Source organism: Musca domestica, unplaced genomic scaffold (genome assembly GCF_030504385.1).
Source record: "Musca domestica strain aabys unplaced genomic scaffold, Musca_domestica.polishedcontigs.V.1.1 44, whole genome shotgun sequence".
Classification (NCBI taxonomy): domain Eukaryota; kingdom Metazoa; phylum Arthropoda; class Insecta; order Diptera; family Muscidae; genus Musca; species Musca domestica.
Genome location: NW_026712334.1, coordinates 6,616,490 through 6,636,530, shown reverse-complemented (window position 1 = coordinate 6,636,530; position 20,041 = coordinate 6,616,490). Strand labels below are relative to the sequence as shown.

At 35.9% G+C, this 20,041-nt stretch overlaps 1 protein-coding gene across 1 annotated transcript; it reads right to left on the bottom strand.

Annotated features, from left to right (window-relative positions):
- Positions 1–1,710: 1,710 nt before the first annotated feature.
- LOC105262561 (coiled-coil domain-containing protein 86-like) lies at positions 1,711–3,130 on the bottom strand. Its single transcript, XM_059127302.1, has 2 exons — positions 3,067–3,130; positions 1,711–2,984 (listed from the first exon to the last, which is right to left on the bottom strand). The coding sequence occupies exons 1-2, from the start codon at positions 3,128–3,130 to the stop codon at positions 1,711–1,713; spliced, it is 1,338 nt and encodes a 445-aa protein (XP_058983285.1).
- Between the last annotated feature and the right edge of the window lie 16,911 nt (positions 3,131–20,041).

The window sequence follows — 20,041 nt, the reverse complement described above, 5'->3', positions numbered from 1 at the left end:
AGCTAAAGAGTTGCTTCGCCTGGCCCAAAGTGGTAAACTGTCGAATTTGGTTTGGCACCATCGCACTCAGCACGCGCCACCAAAGAATGGTTACAAAATGATATTCCTCGCTTCATTCTCAGCGCACAATGGCCACTGAAGCGCTTCGCCGGGAATGGGCCAAAATACGGTGTTTGACTTTGTTGCGGTTTTTTTGTTTCATCCTGTAGAATCAACGTCTAGACAAAACGGCTGAAGCTAGAATCTTGACATTTTACCCGAGTGCCAATCTTGGTGCGTAGACGTATTATAAGGCTGGGTTTTTAGAAATGCGTTCTAAAAGGGTACGAAAAGTACCAAAATGCACCAAAAATTTAATACTTTATGTTGGACATAAAGAATGAGCTGGAATTTTGGAATGAGAATCACTGAACAAACAGAGAGTATCACAGAACAAATTGAGATAGAAGGCTAAAATTTTGCACACACATTTATTTTGCCAGTAGGCAGGTTAAGTTCGTAAATGGGTAATATAGGTCCACGTTTTCATATAGCCCCCATATAACGGTACCTCCCGATATTCGGCACTTTGATGATTTTAGCGACATTATTTACCGGAATTGTTTAAAATTTGGTATTTGAAGTCCGAAATGGATACTATTACTTAAGACAGAAAATTGTCTGAGCGGGTCCACGTCTTCGTATAGCCCCCATATAACGGTACTCCCCATATTCGGAATTTTGATGGTTTTAGCGTCATTATCCACCGGAGTAATTTCAAATTACGTATTTAGAGATCGTAATGGGAACTACAGTCTGTGACAGAAAATTGTCTATGCAGGTCCAGGTCTTCGTATAGGCACCATATATCAGTACCTCCCTATATTCGGTATTTTAACGATTTTAGGTATAATACTCACAGAAATTGTTTGAGATGTCGTATTTGAAGTTCGTAATGGATGCTACAGCCTGTGAGAGGAAATTGTTTATGCAGGTCCAGGTCTTCGTATAGATCCGATATAACGGTACCTCCCTATATACGGTATTTTCGTGATTTTAGCTACATTATTCAACGTTTATTTCATGTTTCGAGTTTTAATATGGTAATGGCTTACAACAAACAATGCCTATGTAGGTCCACGTCGTTTAGACCCCAATATAACGGCTATATTCGGTATTTTTAAGATTTCAAAATTCGTTCCAAATTGTGGAGGGTAATGAAAGTTCGGCGAGGCCTTACTTGTTGCTTTTAATTTGTTTTTCTTCGTTTACCGATTCCAGCCAGCAAATTAGAACCTTCGTAGTCGGACGCTCACGCTTGGTGCATTTGTATATTTAAGGGAATAACCCATTATTTTGTACTTGCATTAGCTTGCTTACATTACGTTAAATGGATCTAGTTCAATTTAATGGCACCTTACCGATTTTTTATAGTTAGTATGGAAAGGATTTAATTTTTAAGGCCTATTCCTAATTACCCTCAGTAGAGGAAGAACACTCCTCCTATGCTCTATGGAGGATTCGGGCAAAGTGGAGTACATTACCTGCAGATAAAATTCTCCTTGAAATTTTAAACCCTTTTCCTATCTTCTGTAAATAGTAGGCAAGTGATTTTTTAAGGTCTATTCAAATTCCCACACTCATTCCCAAATATCAATTTAAAATTCCAATTTTTGTTTCTCATCAATCATTTAGATATTAAATTTATTCAGGTCCAATCAATCGTTTCACTTAAGCGCGTTGCAAACGGCGTCTGCGTACAACACGACGTCTGCGAATTGGGCGCCTGCGAATGGGGCGTCTGCGTACAATGCGACGTCTGTTTGCCCTCCTGAGCTTCTTGTTCAAACGATTCAATCTACGTTTCAGCTTCTTGATTTTGTTGCTGTTCTTCATAGTCCTGGTACGTTTCTGGAGACGGCGAATGCGGCGGATCAAGCGTTTTTGTTGCTTGCGTTGCTGGCGCAATGTGCGCTTTTTGTTCATGCGTTGGAGGCGCAAACGACGTTTGTGCATGCGTCTCTGTCTCTTGACGATTTTCTTGGTCTTCTTAGAACCACGTCTTCGCAACTTGATCCTTTGATTGCGCAAGCGGCGACGTAGTTTTTGGGTGAGGCGACGGAGACGTTTTTGGGTGGCACGGTGTTGTTTGCGTTGTCTGCGGAGAGCGACGCGTTTTTGCTTGCGAAGCTTGTTGATGCGCCTGCGGCGTTGCATTCTGAAGCGACGTCTCAAGAGAATAGCATTGGGACGAGCAGCGCGGCCCATTTCTTTGGCATCGGTGACAGAGTTATCAGCTCCATTGGCAAGTTCGTTATCGTGGTGGGCAAGCAATTCAACTTCATCTTCTTCATCATCAGCATCGAGATCATCATCATCATGTTCATCAATGTTGTCATTGCTGCCTCTGGAAGCAGGGCCGGATCCTTCGGGAGGGCCGGATCCTTCGGGAGGAGCGTCGGGTTCTGCTGGAGGAGGGCCGGGTTCTGCTGGAGGAGGGCCGGGTTCTGCTGGAGATGGGGCGGGTTCTGCTGGAGCTGGAGCGGGAGCAGGTGCTGGTGCGGGAGGTGATGTAGCAGGTGGGGATGTGTCTGGTGGTGATGTTGCTGGTGGGGATGTTGCTGGTGGGGATGTGGCTGGTGGGGATGTGGCTGGAGGTGATGTGGCTGGTGGTGATGTTGCTGGTGGTGATGTTGCTGGTGGTGATGTTGCGGGTGGTGATGTTGTTGGTGGTGATGTTGGTGGTGGTGCTGTTGTGGGTGGTGGTGGGGCTGTTCCTGTGCCAGTACCGGTGCCAGTGCCGGTGCCAGTACCAGTGCCTGTTCCGGTACCAGTGCCGGTTGTTGGTGGTGGTGGAGGAAGGGTGGCTGGTGGTTGGACAGTTGTGGTAGTGGTTGATCCCTTCAACATAACCAATTTGTTTAAGAAATCAGCATGGCGGCCCTCAACTTGTTGTGGCTTTTTGGCAAAGAGTTTGTATTGATGTCCCTTGATTTCCCTGGCATCTGCAGGATAAATAGAAGTCACATTATAATACCACGTACATACATCCTCGATTAAAATGAGACAATCATTTCGACTACTTACCAGCCCATTGCAAGGTAACGGCTGTACCGAGCAATAAAATAACTAAACAGCTCTTGAAATTCATTTCGCTTCCTCTCAGTTCGCCGCGAAATGTTATCCTAGAGTCCTATCCGAGAATTTATATCTTTTGCTATTCGATTGTTAGAAGATCGAAAGACGTCGAGTGAATGATGACTTTTACCTTTCTCCGACCGGCTTATATTCAAAAAAATTTTACGACGAAAGTCGCAGAAAAAAAGAAAGCCTACAACATTACATACATGACCTCAGCCTCTCACCCAGTGTCAAAGTTCCGAAGAAGAAAGTTTACACAAATCGGTGCGTGTTGTTGCTATGGTAATATATGCATATTACAAGAACTAAACTATTAGTGATCCAGAACAGCGAGTTCGATCGAGATCAGCAAATGTCGTTGTATTAAAAAAAAGACCGCAAATTAATTCAAAATCTTTTGCTTCGGCAGCAGCCGATTAGCTATTGTAAGGCATATTTACAAGTTCGCAACTCATCGCACACGTTGTTTTCGTAGTTGTTGTCATATCATTTGGGTGGGTCACTAACCCGGTCGGTCTATTAATATCGATTGTTTTAAGTCGGGCATTCAGACCCAACCTTTGTGCTGATGATATATTTTAATTAGTTACAACGAAATCTAGGTCTGCTGCAAATATTTTAAATTAATATTTATGGCGAAAGTCCAAACATTAATTCGGCATAAAGAAAGGTTGTGAATATTGAAAATACACAAGAATACATGCATACTTTTAGATTTGCATATGATTCTTGTTTTTCGTTTGTACAATAGACGAATTCATGGAATGAATTCTAGAGATTTTTTGCCCCTGCTCAATATGCACAATGTATGAACAATAAAAAATAAAATAAATACAATTTTGCTATTAGTGGCCATAAGCAATCTATTTTTTAGAGTAAAAAATTGCGAAACAATTAAACGACATATATAGATCAAGGTCACCGGGGTGAAGTTTTACTTTAATCGGATAACATTACGGAATCTTGCTTTATTTATAACTAGCTGGCCCGGTCCGCGTTGCTGGCCCCTACTTTAACAGTCTTTAATATACATTTTGTTTAGCATAAGAATTCACAAATCTGGCTCGTAAAGGTCCACAAATATTATTTTAAATATTGACGGGTCTAAATAGAAATAAATACCTATGGAAGGAGAGCAGAATAAAATCTGAATAGTCAAAGTTAATTACTCTTTTACACCCATTACCATAGCACCAAAAATTGTGCATTAGAGTCCCCATAAAGTCTATGTTCTTGTTGATAGTAAAATGCAATGACGATTAAACAATGTCCGTGTGTTTGTCCGCCCCTATACCAAAATCTACCTATGTCTACATTTTTCTGTAAGATGATTTTCTACTCACAAATGTGGTCAAGACACTCTAAATAGAGAAGTCAAGATACCAAATCTATAGAAAATCAGAAATACATTCATATGAGGGTTATACCAAAACGTGGCACTATACTTAGAATTTTTTTGAAAGAACATTTTCATCAATTTAATATCTCAAAATAAAAATTTGAAATAGATGTATACCCTTAAATGTGGCCTAAACCAAAACGTAAACTGACATGACCCATATTTTGTACACATGATTCTACATGTAACCCATTGGATTACATCAAAGTTAAAACTCTATCGTAAATGTGGCGAAGTATAGAGCAAAATATTTGATGCAATTTGTTTATGGTTAAGACTATAATGGGTCGTCACCCAAAACCCCTTTTTGGATTTGATCTTCTAACCGAATAATTTCCACTTGAATCTCCCAAACCCCAGATTGGTTGTTGCACAATGTAATTAATCGCTATTGTGCATAGTCCCCCGTATATCGGTATCTGCGTTTTAAATATATATTTATACCCTACAACACTTTGTGTTGGGGGTATTATAAGTTTGATTGGGCCAAAAATTATGTAACACCTCGAAATATTGGTTTCCCACATAGGAAAGTATATATGGATCTTCCTATCTCGCCGAGCTGAGTCGATCTTCCTATGTATGTCCGTCCGTCCGTCTGTCCGTCTGTCCATGTTAATTTGTAATCACTCTACTGGTCACAATTATGGCCAGATCTTCACGAAATTTTGAATGGAGGTGGGGTTAAGGTCAGAATAGAACCCTATTTCTTTTGGAGATGATCGCACAATATTTAGGGGTCGAAATGGACCAAAAACTGAAAAAAATCCTGTTTTTGGAGTTGCTCTACAGGTCGCAATTATAGACTAATCGACGCGGAAGTTAGCATGGAGCTATAGCTAAAGGCTGGGCAGAAGCCTTCCAATTTTAATGGCCATCGGGTAATAATTAGTGGGTGAAAAAGACTATAATATTTGTGATAAATAAAAGTCAAATTTCCATTAAACCGCGAATATTTTTAGTCCCGGCGAAATAATAAATAGACGAACAGGTCAATTCTGACCGTTAGGTAGACGCCGATAGTAAATATATCGGATATGTATAGCTAAATATATACAATTTGTATATAGTAAAAATGGCTGGACCGATTTTGACAAATTTTGACAATTTAAAATGCCCTTTTGGCATAAAAGTATAAAATCTAAAAAAATCGCATAAAAATATGCCAATAATGATGTTCATATAGATTTTTAGTATTTTGTGACATTTTTTTTATTTTTTCATATTTTTTATCTCATGCGATTTTTTCAATTTGACTTATAATATTGAATTGTACATTTTGTAATTTTTTTATTTTACAACACAGGTTATACAGATTGCAATTATCGTCCGATCCTCACGAAAATGGTAGGGTTAGGCTCAGAAGGGCTAGGCCTATTGTTTTCAAAGATATCCGCAATATATTTTGTGGTTGAAATGGACCAACAACTAAAAATGTTCCGTTATAAAGGCCACAAATAGAAACCAAAGCACACGAAATCTCACATAAAGTTAGAATGGACCACTACTTTTGTGTAAAAAAATACCAGCATTACAGGAAATATCCGAAATACACAATAGGCGAACTTCTGGCTTTTTTAATTTCTTTGACGAATATAGCTAAATATCGTAGACAAGCAAATCATATAGATGAGTCTAAATTTGGAGACGCTGAGGGGCCTCTTGCTTTTAGAGATGATCACAAAATATTTCCTGATCACACAATTGAAGCCAATCGATACGCCTGAGAAGATAGTAAAGCACAGGGAAGAATTCTGGCATTTTGGATGACCATTGGAATATATTTAGCCGTAAAATGGACCACAAAAACTAACAGCACGATGAAGTACGTAAATATTGGGCAAATATTCCTGGTCAAAATGCTAAGGGTGATATGTGGGCAGTGCTCAGTTACACAATTTCGAAAGCGAAATCTTCCAAAATGGATTTGGACATAAGGTCGGCCCCGCACGACTTTAGCCGTTGCATACTTGTTTTAATATCTTAACACGCAGTTAAAAGAGTAAACCATAATTTTAATCTGTATCATAAGTTTTGAACGCAATTAAAAAAAAAAAAAAAAAAACTATTAATTTTATATACATGACTTTTACTGACACTTATAGTGATATTTTGTTTAGAATATTTCTTTGTTTGATATTTTTGACCAAAACAAACTGTTATGTTTTTCATGCACCAACTCGAAAAAGACCGAAGAAAATTTGGTATACAAATTTTTAGCATATTTTTGCCAATATATATTATAAATAACGAATCTTTTTATGTGGTGAAATTCGATAAAGAATATTTTTGTCTTTGACGTCATCTTTCTTAAGTGTTGCTTTATAGGATAATTTCCCATAAACACAAATGTGGGGTACGTATCACCGCTGTTCAGTTTATTTTGCGATGCAAATTTTCTGTGAAATGTGCCATTATTTGGAACTTTGAATTCGTTTTCATAGATTTAGTTTTGTCCACCTCCAACTTAGTTTGTCATTCAGTTTGTTACACCTCAAAAAATACATACGCTACAAAGTATATACTCTTGATCAGAGTAAAATTCTAAGTCGACTTAATTAATGCAGTGTGCATATTTAAAATATGGCTTTGAATGCCACAGAGGGACGAACGTCATGGGTCTATGACCAAATTAAGAAATTGTCAAGAAAAACAAGTAAGCAAAGGCTATAGTCGTGCTGGGCCGACCATGTAATACCCTACAACACTACAATATGATGAAAGCCCCCTAATATCCAAATCAATTTTGGAAGATTTCGCTTTTGAAATTATGTCACGGAGCACTGACCAGATATTACCCTTAGCATTTTGACCAGGCCATTTGCCCAATATTTACGCACTCCGTCGTATTTTGCGATCATCCCAAAAGCAAGAGGCCTCTCTGTATCTCCACATTTAGACTCGTCTATATGATCTACTTGTCTACGATATATTCATTCTACCCACTGTCCTAAACTCTAACTTCATACGAGTGTCCATTAATTTCTATTTGTGACCTTTATAACGGCTGCAAAATCAGGAACATTTTAGTTGTTGGTCCATTTTAACCCCTAAATATATTGCGGACATCTTTGAAAACAATAGGCCTAGCCCTTCTGAGCCTAACCCTACCCTTTTCGTTGGGATCGGACGATAATTGCAATCTGTATATAATAACCCCAACCTGTGTTGTAAGGTGGAAAAATATTACAAAATGCATACCTTAATATTAAAAGTCAAATCGAAAAAATCGCATGCGATAAAAAATATGAAAAAATAAAAAATGTCACAAAATACTACAAAATCTATATTAACATCATTTTTGTCTAATTTTTATGCAATTTTTTAGATTTTATACTTTTATGTCAAGAGGGCGTTCTGAATTGACAAAATTTGTCAAAATCGGTCCAGCCGTTCTTGAGATATAAGCATTCCATCTAACATTCCTTTCCTTTATATATACACATTGTATATATTTCGCTATATATATCCGATATATTTACTATCGACATCTACGTAACTGTCAGAATTGACCTGTTCGTCTATTTATGATTTCGCCGGGACTAAAAATATTCGCGGTTTAATGGAAATTTGACTTTTATTTAACACAAATGTTATAGTCTTTTTCACCCACTAAATATTACCCGATGACCATCAATATTGGAAAGCTTCTGCCCAGCCCTAAGCTCTAGCCTCATGCTAACTTCCGCGTCGATTGGTCTATAATTGCGACCTGTAGAGCAACTGCAAAATCAGAAATTTTTTCAGTTTTTGGTCCATTTCAACCCCTAAATATTTTGCGATCATCTCCAAATGAAATAGGGTTCTGTTCTGGCTCTAGCCCCACCTCCATTCTAAATTTCGTGAAGATCGGGCCATAATTGTGACCTGTAGAGAGATTACAAATTAACCTGGACAGACGGACGGACATACATAGCTAGATCGACTTAGCTCGGCGAGATAGGAAGATCCATATATAATTTCCTATGTGGGAAACCAATATTTCGAGGTGTTACATAATTTTTGGCCCAATCAAACTTATAATACCCCCAACACATAGTGTTGTAGGGTATAATGATCAATTGCTGTTATAATATATAGAGAACATCAAAAATGGTACACGAGCTTCGTTTCGTATTAAAAGTCGTATATTTTGAGTTTTGAATTTAGGCCTTTGAATTATTCGGAATAGTTGATTAAGTTAGTGACTAGTTTATTAAAGGCCTTGCAACATTAGGGCCTTTAAAAATCGTTAATTCCTAAATATATGCTTTATTTAGTTATAAAAATATGATCTTCACAAAACACTGGGTGTTCCAAAAATAAATAAATAAACAAGACACAACGGAACGAAACGTTGTGATTGGTTAATTTGAGAAAATATAGTTTAACATAACACATAAGAGTGTGCATAAATTATAAAAAGATATAAAAAATAATTTGACAACGCATCAGATTGGCTACCCAGCGAGAAAGACAGGTTTTTATGTTTCTTAGTTCTTGGTGTTGAGTTTAGTTTAGTTTTCGGTACTAAGGCCCCCTATACAACATAAGACAAATTGTCAATGTTCTTCTAGTGATACCAACTATGTATCATAGTTCAAATGAAAAAAAAAGAATGATGCATAAATAATAACTGATTGATAGACAGTAAAAACAGACAACAGAGCAGTTGATTCGACGGACGAACAGATAATGTTTTTGACATTGGAGGCTGTCGATGTTGAGAGCGTTTTAATATTGTTCGTTCGTATCGATGGCTTCAAAATGTCTCGACTTAATGTCTCGTCGTCATGTCAAGCAGCAGAGTAAGCAAAACATTAAAAAATATATTATACATTGCACATGATTGAGCAGGGGCGTGGTCAATTAGAAACCCGTTACAAAATTTTCCATGTCGACTAGCAGTGTCGAAAACCTTATATCTACAGAAATTCTTAAAAAGGTCTCCTATCTATCAGAAGATCAGAAAAATATCTTTCATTGCCATGAAAGATATCTTTTATCCATAAAAGACTGGTAGAGGTTCTATATAGGGAAGATTTGTTATAGATCTTTCAACAAGCAAAAGTTTTATATCTTAAAAGATCTGTAAAACTATATCTTCTCTTCCGTACAGAAATATTAAAAAGATATTTAATTTTGTTGAAGAAGTTTTAGTCGGTCTTTTTCGAGTTAAAAGAAACATTAAATCTCGTTTTAGGCAGAAGCAGGAATATTCTACACGAATCGCAGAAAATGCTATATAGGGTAAGTGTACCAGTAGTCGGCACTTTTAGGATTTTCGCGTTTTTAATCGCTCACCATTCTGAGTGGAACTTTTCAATTTTTACAAAGTTAATTTATTCAGATTCGAAATTTTATATAGTTTTTGCAATAATAAATAAAGTTTTAATAACTTTTTATTAAATTTCATAAATTTGTAGTTTTTGCTTTTTGCCAGAAGTCGGCACCACTTGCCAATTGGCGATATGGCATGTTCCATCAGTCGGCAAACCAAATTTTTTGTAAGAATAATTAATAATAATAATGAATTAATTCATTAAAATATAATATTTTTGTTTAGTTAAACTGATTCGACGTCTTTATTGTACTTTTCTTAAGAATATGGATTGTTGAGGACCTTCACAGACAAAAATTTAATTTTTATTAGAATAAATCATCTTTTCTTCGCGAAATTGTACACAAAGATAGCTGGAAATATATTTGAAGTAAACAAAATACATTTAGTTATAATAGTTTCATTTATTTGGGCTTAAAAATAAAAAGTGCCGACTACTGGGACATGCCGAACTTAGGCACACTTACCCTATCTAGATATAAAAGTTTTTAAGGAAATTACATTCGAAATGTATATAGGGTAAGTGAGCCTAAGTTTGGCCAAAGACATAGAAGTATAAAGATGGAACAAGACAGAGCCATGATATGGGAACCCTGTGAAAATACCTCTGTTGTTATGATATCGTAACAACATAGTTAGCAATGTTATGCGATTTAAACCGCTTAGGCAATATGCAATTAACTGGGAAAGTCTATGGTGTAGAATTTTGAAACCCAATTCTTGGATTTTTCAAACTTTGGTTTGTTTTTTTTTTTTTTTTCTATAAATGGGTTTTTATATTAACATGGTCCTGTCATGAGCTGTTATCTAGATAGTATAGACACAAACCATTTGCTCGAAATGCAATTTGTCTAGTCTTTACCATTTTAGGTCTTTGGTTTGGCATGTCCCAGTAGTCGGCAGTTTTGAAATTTAAACTTAAAAAACTAAGAATAGAATTGACCAAATAATGAAATAATTGCAAAAAACGTCAACAGTGTTCTCTGCTCCCTTTCTGTAAAAAAAACAATAAGCACCGATCATTTATTACGAAAGAATAATCGGTTTCGTCAGTGAGTGTCTTCCAACGCGTGCGATAGTGCTTGTTGTAAAGAAAAAATTAGTGGTGGCGTCAACTTAATGACAAATTATAAAAGAAAACCATCAGGTTCCGTTCTCTAATTTTCGAATAATAGCAACATAAGCTAATTTGCTCATTTCCAATTTATTGGTAGATGTTGCACTTAAATGGTCTTCCTAGATCTGGAACCAATATTTCCCAAAGACCTATAATCTCTCAGAAATGGCAAAAGATTATCATTTATAATTGGTTTTTGACTGAAACGCACCTATATGAGATACAGACATTTGACTATATTCTTCAACGAAATCAGCGTTAACGAAATAGTCAGAAGTGCGTCTTTCCTGTATTTGTGAATTCTCCAAAAAGTCACTGAAATGGACATTTTCGTATTTTGTCTACAAAAGTTGGCAAACTATTTCGCACATTAAATATTTTTTTATGGCCATCCAAAACTGCTTGGCTTTTGCAATGTCCGGTAACCCCCATTCAAATGTGCGTGAGGATCGGACAATAATTACGACCTGCTGACAATTTTTCAGTTTTTTTTTTTTTTTTTTTTGGTCCATTTCAACCCCTAAATATATGGCGATCATCTCCAAAAAGAGTAGGCTTCTATTCTGACCTTCATCTGATTCCCATTCAAAATTTCGTTAGGATCGGGCCATAAATGCGATCTGTATATGATATCCTGATATCCTAACTACTTAGTTTTGTTAGCTGTAGAAATATTACCAAATGTTTAATTCAAAATGAAAATATGCCAAAAATATGACAAAATTGAAAAAATATGAGAACATTTTACAAAATCAATATTTTCATCTTTGGAGAGATATTTTTATGCGATTTTTTTAGACGTTTTTACTTTCCTTCCAAGAGGCCATTCTGAATTAATGAGAACTGTCGAAATCAGTTCAGCAGTTCTCGACATATAAGATATCTTTCAAGCATATCTTCTTTGATAGACATATATATCGCACTTATTTTGCTATATATCCGTTTTGTTGGATGTAAACATCAATGTAAAGATCAGAAGTAACCTTGCCATGGCTTTGTGATTTTGCCGGGATTTAAAATATTCGCGGTTTAATGAAAAAATTTTGAATTTTTCAACACAAAAGATATGGTCTATTTTACCCGTTTAATATTATCCGATGACCACCCAAATTAGTAGGCTTCTTCCCCGCCCTAAACTCAAGCTACATGCGAAATTCCGCGTCGATTGGTCTATAATTGCGACCTGTATAGCTACTGCAAAATCCGACATTTTTTCAGTTTTTGGTCCATTTCGACCCCTAAATATTATGCGATCATCTCCAAAAGAAATAGGGTTCTATTCTGACCCTAGCCCCACCTCCATTCTAAATTTCGTGAAGATCGGGCCATAATTGCAACCTGTAGAGTGATTACAAATTAACATGGACAGACGGACAGACGGACGGACGGACATACATAGCTAGATCGACTCAACTCGGCGAGATAGGATGATCCATATATACTTTCGAGGTGTTACATAATTTTTGGCCCAATCAAACTTATAATACCCCCAACACATGGTGTTGTCGGGTATAAAAACATTAAGTTCGGCCGGGTCAAACTTTTAATACCCTCCACCGTAGGGTAAAGGAAACAATAGAAGAAATGTTGCGAAAACCATTAAACTGCCGAATATCGGTTATCGTTATATGGGGGCTATACCAAATCGTGGACCTACACATGCAATGTTTCGCCAACGGAGCTAGAACTCATTATGACCTACAAATACCAAATTTCAGATAAATACGTGAAAAAATGTGACAAAAATCATCAAATTACCGAATATCGGGAGGTACCGATATATGGGGGCTATACCAAAACGTGGACATATAATTACAATGACTCGCCACACGAACTGGGACCCATTATGACCCACAAATACCAATTTTTAGACAAATCAGTGGAAAAATGTGGCAAAAACCATCAAAATACCGAATATCTGGAGGTACCGTTATATGGGGGCTATACCAAATCGTGGACCCCTACATGCAATGTTTCGCTACCGGAGCTGAAACCCATTATGACCTACAAATACCAATTTTCTGACAAATCCGTGAAAAAATGTGGCATAAATCATAAAAATACCGAATACCGGGAGATACCGTTATATGGGGACTATACCAGAACGTGGACCAATATATCTCATTTTCAATACCAACCATCCTAGACACAATTCAAATTGCTCTGCTAAATTTTGGCGCTCTACGTCAAGACGGACATCGTTAAATCGACTTAGAATTTTATGCTGATTATGAATATATATACTTTATGGGGTCTACGACGAATATTTAAGGATGTTACAAACGGAATGACAAAGTTAATATACCCTCCTTTCCAAGGTGGAGGGTATAAAAAGATATTTGCCAGTAGTCAGCAGGGAGTGCTGATTACTAGAAAAATATCATTTTTGACCAATTTCACCAAAACTTGAGAAAAGTATTAATGTATGCCGACTACCGGTGCCGACTACTGGCAAAAAACTACTATTTTAGTAAAATTGCAAATTTTGCCAATTTAATAAAAATAAATTCAAATTTTTATGTGTTTGTTTTTTCTTTCGAGACAAACTTAATGATCTGAAATTTGCAGTGAAAAGGAAAGCCAGATAGACACTATCACACACTCACCACTATGCGACGCGTTTCGCCGTTGGTTAAGCGGCTCATCAGGCATATTCGGTGTGGATGATGACTTACAAGGGCCGTTCTTTGGAAATATATATATATACTACTTTACAGAGAACGGCCATTGTAAGCCATCATCCACACCAAATCTGTCTGATGAGCCGCTTAACCAACGGTTAACCAAAAACAAACACATAAATCATAAAACATAAAACATATGATCTTCGCCTTAACAAGGCAAAACTCAAATTCAATTTTTGTTTCACTCAAAATTTCACTCAGAATGTTGAAAGATTGAAAAATCTAAAACCCTAAAAGTGCCGACTACTGGTACACTGTACCTATTTCAAGTAAAAATAGCGTATTTTTGTTTTTACACCTAATTTAGCACGTTTCAATTCTAGGTCAAAATCTCCCTAACAACATTTTTTTTTTTGGGGGGGAAAGCATCAAAAGTGTAAAATTATGTTTGCCATGAAAAATATCATTAACTTTGTATTTTTGTTTTTCGACAAAATTTAATACTTTTTTCGAATTACCTGCATTTTTTGAAATACTGCTGTGCAACAACCAATCTGGGATGTGGAAAATTTCAACTGTAGTTTTGCGTTTTCAGGCCAAATACTCAGGGTCTGCACATTAGCCATATACGAAGAGACCTCACTATTTTAAGCAATATTTAGTTAAATTTAATACTTGATTTACGTCCCAGCAGTTTTTTTCATTAAAAGTTACTTTGACATGTTTTCCAAACAATGTGTTTTATACGAATATTGATTATATAATTCCACATTTTCCTATACTACGCTATAGAATTTCATTTATCTTGGTATTTTTGGGAACCTTTTAATTCAAATTTGGGGTATTTGCTTCCAGACTGAATTTGACGCATTTAGTACACACTGAAGTTAAAATCGAGCAAGCTCCCATATATCCCAATCTGAACCGCAAAAAAGTGTCTTGGATGTATATAATATTTTTTTTAACTAAAATTATTATTACGGATGGCATATAAAGTGTTTGGGTATCTTTAATATCAAATCAGATGAAACATATATATGGGAGCTATAGCTATTCCTGAAACGATTTTTATCAAATTTGCCTTGCATTTAAATTAAATGCTGTCATATGTGCTAAAATACGCTCAATGTGGACCGATCTTGAAAAAATTGGCAGAGCTATTTCTAAGCGACCCGAAAATTATTGTTGTGGTGTGTATATTACATATGTGAGGGATGTGCTAAACGGTCGAATATGCCGAAATATATCATCTCAATCGGACAATAAATTCAAAAAGGGACTATCTGTATATATCGTCTTCTTCTGCACACTGCAAATAAATGCACAAAGAAAGTGGTGTAGTGTATTCAAATTCTTCGTATTCTAAGTGGGGGATATACAATGTGTGCACCCTTATAGGTAAATTTATCTTATTGTTTGTGGTACCCAGAACGAACTCCAAACAACAAATTTGATACAATTTCATAGGAACATATGACATAAATCAAAATACCGAATAAAATACTTAGATACAGTTTTATGGGGGCTGTAGATCCAAAATAAGTACTTATTGCGAACTCTAAATTTTAAATTGGAATTCTGGTGAAAAATATGGCCTAAATCAAGAAAATACCGAATACCGGGAGATACAGTTATGTGTGAAGTACTTACAAAAGTACCAAATTTGAAACAATTCCGGTGAAGAATGTTCGCAGTAAGCATGATTCCTACACACCCGGAACATAAACTGTCAATTTACAGCAAATTCCATATTAAATATGGAGACTAAAACGCCCACACCATTTTAAATCTGTCAGTACAGTTATATGGGGGCTAAACCAAATCGTGGACCTGTATATCCCAGTTGCAATACCAAAATTCTTGCGGACCTGAAATACATCAACATCCATCATTCCGTTCTTAAGCAAGTGGGATTTCCAAAGAAGAACATTTCAAAATCTACGAAGAATTTTATGCTGATCAAAAATATATATTATTTTGCAGGGTCCAAAATGTATATTTCGAGGTGTTACAATCGATATTTTAAAACTGTAATGTGAGTGATATTGACATTCTTGCAGCTCTATATATCAACAAAAAAAAAAAAAAAGAAAAACACCTGTGTGTCATTTTTTATCCGTTCCCACTAGGCGTTGATATGTAAGTCAGTAATTTTTACGAAGAATTACAAACTTTCTCTACTGGAATATATGATAGGAAACATATACCTCTGACGGATATGTGAGATAGTATTCTCCAATTTACTACGCCACTGCCTTTTCATATGTAACTACTTCTTAAATCGTTTTTAAAGCTACTTACATATTCATCTTTACCGTTTCGCATTGACATCTCTTCAAAAATCACAAATAAATATTTTGCCATATAAAATATTGATGACACAAGTTTACGGTATTTAGTTTTGATTGAATATGCCAATATCTGCAAAAAATCGTATGCGAGTTCCATACTTCACAATCACAATAGTCACATTTAAATAAACTTTTTTTTTCGAAATCTTTACACTTTTTCCTTATGAGGTATATGTCAATGGTAACAGAATGTGATTTTTTGCAAGCAACGGAATGGCAAATAACTGCGAAGGGCACTCTCTCTCTCTCCCCAACTTTCGAAAGGAATGTGTGAAATGAAAACAGTTGCAACAGATTTCATGGCACTTTCTTCTTTACATGGGATTTCAAGAATAACAACAAAAAAATGGAATCCCATTATATAAGAATGTCGAAGAAAAAGAAAACAGCCGAGAAAACCAATCACTACACATGCTGGAGGGATTCCAAAGAAATTTAGCGGTATGACAATTTACAGGTAAGTCACGAAAAACGCGAAGATGGAAGTTTAGTTAAAAACTTTAATTAAAAATTTGACGCCTTCTATCTGAGTACGTACTCAGGAGCGTTCTTTGAAAAAAAAATACAAATTTTGACTAAGTGTGAAGAGCGAGAAGAGAACATTCCCTCTCTTGATCTTGTACAGAAAAATACACATACATAGAAATACAACAATAAAATCTAAAAAAGTGCTTGGGAAGAGTAAATTTGCACGATTTTGGACGAATTTCGTTCCCACTCAAAAACGAGAAAAATATGTTCACTCATATTTTACCGACATCGAAAAGTTAAGTTTGCCTTCGAATTGTGTCCAAAAGACTAGATGACAGGACAGTTAATGTTTTCCTTAAAAGAAAATTACTTATATAATATTTTATAATCTTCCGTTTGTAACACCTCGAAATGTAAATTTAGACCCCACAAAGTAGTATATATACTTCGTCCGTCCGTCAATCCGTCTGTGGAAATCACTCTAGCTTCCGAATGAAATGAAATAAATTGATAAAATTTTACTTAGTTGATTTATGCATGTCAGTTCGTCTGTCCGTCCGTCCGTCTGTCGGACGCAGGTTGCATTTGTTATCCGATTGAGATGAAATTTTGCAAACAATATTTGTTTGGCCCAAGGACGAACCCTATTAAAATTGGAGATAATCGGTAAAAATTTAGATATAGCTCCCATATATATCTTCCGATTTGCCTTTTATTGTGCACCAAACGTGTAATATCAGCCCGAATAGTATGGAATTTTGCACATACAAACAAATTAGGCCTGAAAATAAGTATGCCAAATTTTATCGAAATCGGTTCAGATATAGTTATAGCTCCCATATGTATTGTTCATCCGATTTGTTATTTTTGTCCTCCGCAGCCGTAATATGCACTCTGTAACAACAATATTTGAGGAAATATATCAAATGCAGCTCAGAAATACCATTGCTAAATTTTATCGAGATCGGTTCAGATTTGGATATAGCTCCCATATATAACTTCGTCCGATTTACCATTTATTGTGCACCAAACGTCTAATATTTGTCCAAATGGGAAGGAATTTGGCACATACGACCGAATTTAGTCTAGAAGGTAGTATGCCAAATTTGGTGAAGATCGGTTCAGATATAGTTATAGCTTTTGATTGAATTCTCCCATAAAAACTTTTAATTATTAAGTGGAGCTCAACTAAATTAGCAAAGTGGTGTAGGGTATCATAAAATCGGCCCCGCCCGACTTTAGGACTTTCTTTACTGGTTAAGATTACAACGGAAATTTTTGACGGATTTTACTTTTTTTTGAGAATTGCAAAATTCGTTCCAAATGGTGGAGGGTATTCAAAGTTCGACCCGGCCGAACTTACAACTTTTTTTACTTTTTTTTTAGAAAATAGCTATCTCCTCTTAGCTTTTATGTATTAAACAGCTTTTACCACATTTTGCAAATTTTGTATTTGTTGACGGTGGATATAATATTAGCGTTATACATTTATTCACGACTCGGTCGACCTTGACTTTCTTAACAACATCACATTTTCCGAGACCTTTCTGTTTTGCGCAACCAATAACAACGCCCAAACTCATACTCCTAGATATTCACAAGTAGATAGATGTAGACGGGAGCCAGTGTCTCCAATATGTACTTGAATTATTTTTCCAGCCTTATGGGACTACATAAATATTGGCATTTTTTCAATGTCTTTTAGTTCGAATGACTGGACGACAGACACCACGCTAACATTCCGATATTGTGTGTGGAAATTGCACTAGTGCTGGTGGGGTAGGAGGTGATGGTACTGGTGTTGGCGATTACAGTTCGCTGCTGTCAATATCTCAGTTATTCCCTTATTGACATTTTTGCAGTTCCTGGCTTTGCAATTTCTGGAAGGGCCCACTAGCAGTTGATACCACACCAACAGCAATTGTGGGATGGCGAAGAGAGTAGCGGATGTGTTTGGCTATCTTGGCAGAAAATAAAAGATGTTCCATAGCAAAGAAACGGAAGAACTGAGAAAATATGCGCCAAACATCTATTGTTGTCAGCAATGTCCCTAAAGAACATTGTTTAATGGTATTTTTGCAAGTGGTATTTCTTTTATTTTCTTTTGGTGGCCATTTTACTTGTTGTTGTTGTTGTTGCAATACTTCAATATGAAGTTCAATATTTTGTCTTTCGTCTGGTCTCTTTTGAAGTTCTTTTTGCTGCAGGCAACTGGTGAAAAATGTTTTATTGTTGGTTTCTCTTTATTAAGGATGTTTTCCAAAACGAAAGGACAAATAAGTCGATATTTTAAATATTAAAATTAAAGAAGAATGCAAAGGCTATAATCGTGCGGGGCCGACCATGTGATACCCTACAACACTACAATATGTTGGAATGTATCCATGACCATTTTTGAAGATTTCGTTTTTTTTAAATAATGTCATAGGCCTCTGCATAGATGTTACCTCTAGTTTTTGAGCAGGAGCATTTGGCTAAAAAACCCTCCGTCGTGTTGATAGGTATTCGAAACAATTTCACACGAAAGTTGTGTCCATTTAACAGGTAAATATAATCCATGCCCTTAACCCTCTTCTCATGCCAAATTCCGTATCGATTACTTTTCAATTGTGACTGGAGTTCGAAGTTGTATTTGGAGTTCGAAAAGGGCACCACACTCTCTGCCAGATAATTGGCTTCGGAAATTTTAAATTTATAGCGGCTTTTGTTCAACGGTTTCTTTTCACATTTTGCAAGTTTACACCCAATAGGCAAGGTTTTAAAATATGTTAACAAAGACTTCCTGGAAAAGGGATCGTAGCAAACCAAAATATTCTACAAGACATTAGGTTTACATAATAATACAATATTTCTGGTCAGAAAATAATTATTTTTTTCTTAAATAAAAATTTCCTCACAAAATTGTTTGATAAACAATTTATTATTCATTTCATGTTTATATTTTTCCCTATTTTCAGCTAAAAGATCTGTTTTAAACAAAGCAAAAATGCTTGAAGACTCGAGAACTGATTTTGTTATTTAAAACCAACTTTAGAACCAACTTATTTAGAAGCAACAGTTAGGAAAAATCAAAAGTATGGCGGGCCGACAATATAATACCCTACACCACTAAGCACATTTAGTAAAGTTCCCGTAACAAAAGAATTTATTTGAAGTAGATCATAATCCAGGAATTTTTGACAGATATTGGACATTTGGTGGACAATTAACCGGAAATCGATGGAAGATATATATGTAAGTTATATCTAAATCTGAACTAATCTTGATAAAATCTGGCAGAGGTATTTCCGAGCTCTATAATACATATTACGAATGTGAGGGACTTAAACACCAATTCGGATGAAACATATATATGGAAGCTATAGCTATATCTGAACCGATTTTCACCAAATTTTATGCACTTGCTTCTAGACTGAATTTGGTCGGATGTGTCAAAATTCAGATCATTTGGACTGATATTGGCCATTTGGTGCACAATTAACCTGAAATTGGTTGAAGACATATATATGAGCTATATCCAAATCTGAACCGATCTCGATGAAATTTGGCAAAAGTATTTCTGGGATGTATTTTATATCTGGTACCAAATATCAGTTTTGTCGAATGTATATTGCGAATGTGCATATTACGCGTGTTAGG

Bases quoted from the DNA above. Each gene is read 5' to 3' on its own strand.
- LOC105262561 (XM_059127302.1), bottom strand. From the start codon at position 3,130: ATGAATTTCAAGAGCTGTTTAGTTATTTTATTGCTCGGTACAGCCGTT. The intron at 2,985-3,066 runs GTAAGTAGTCGA...TTTATCCTGCAG, and splicing joins CGTTACCTTGCAATGGGCTG to ATGCCAGGGAAATCAAGGGA.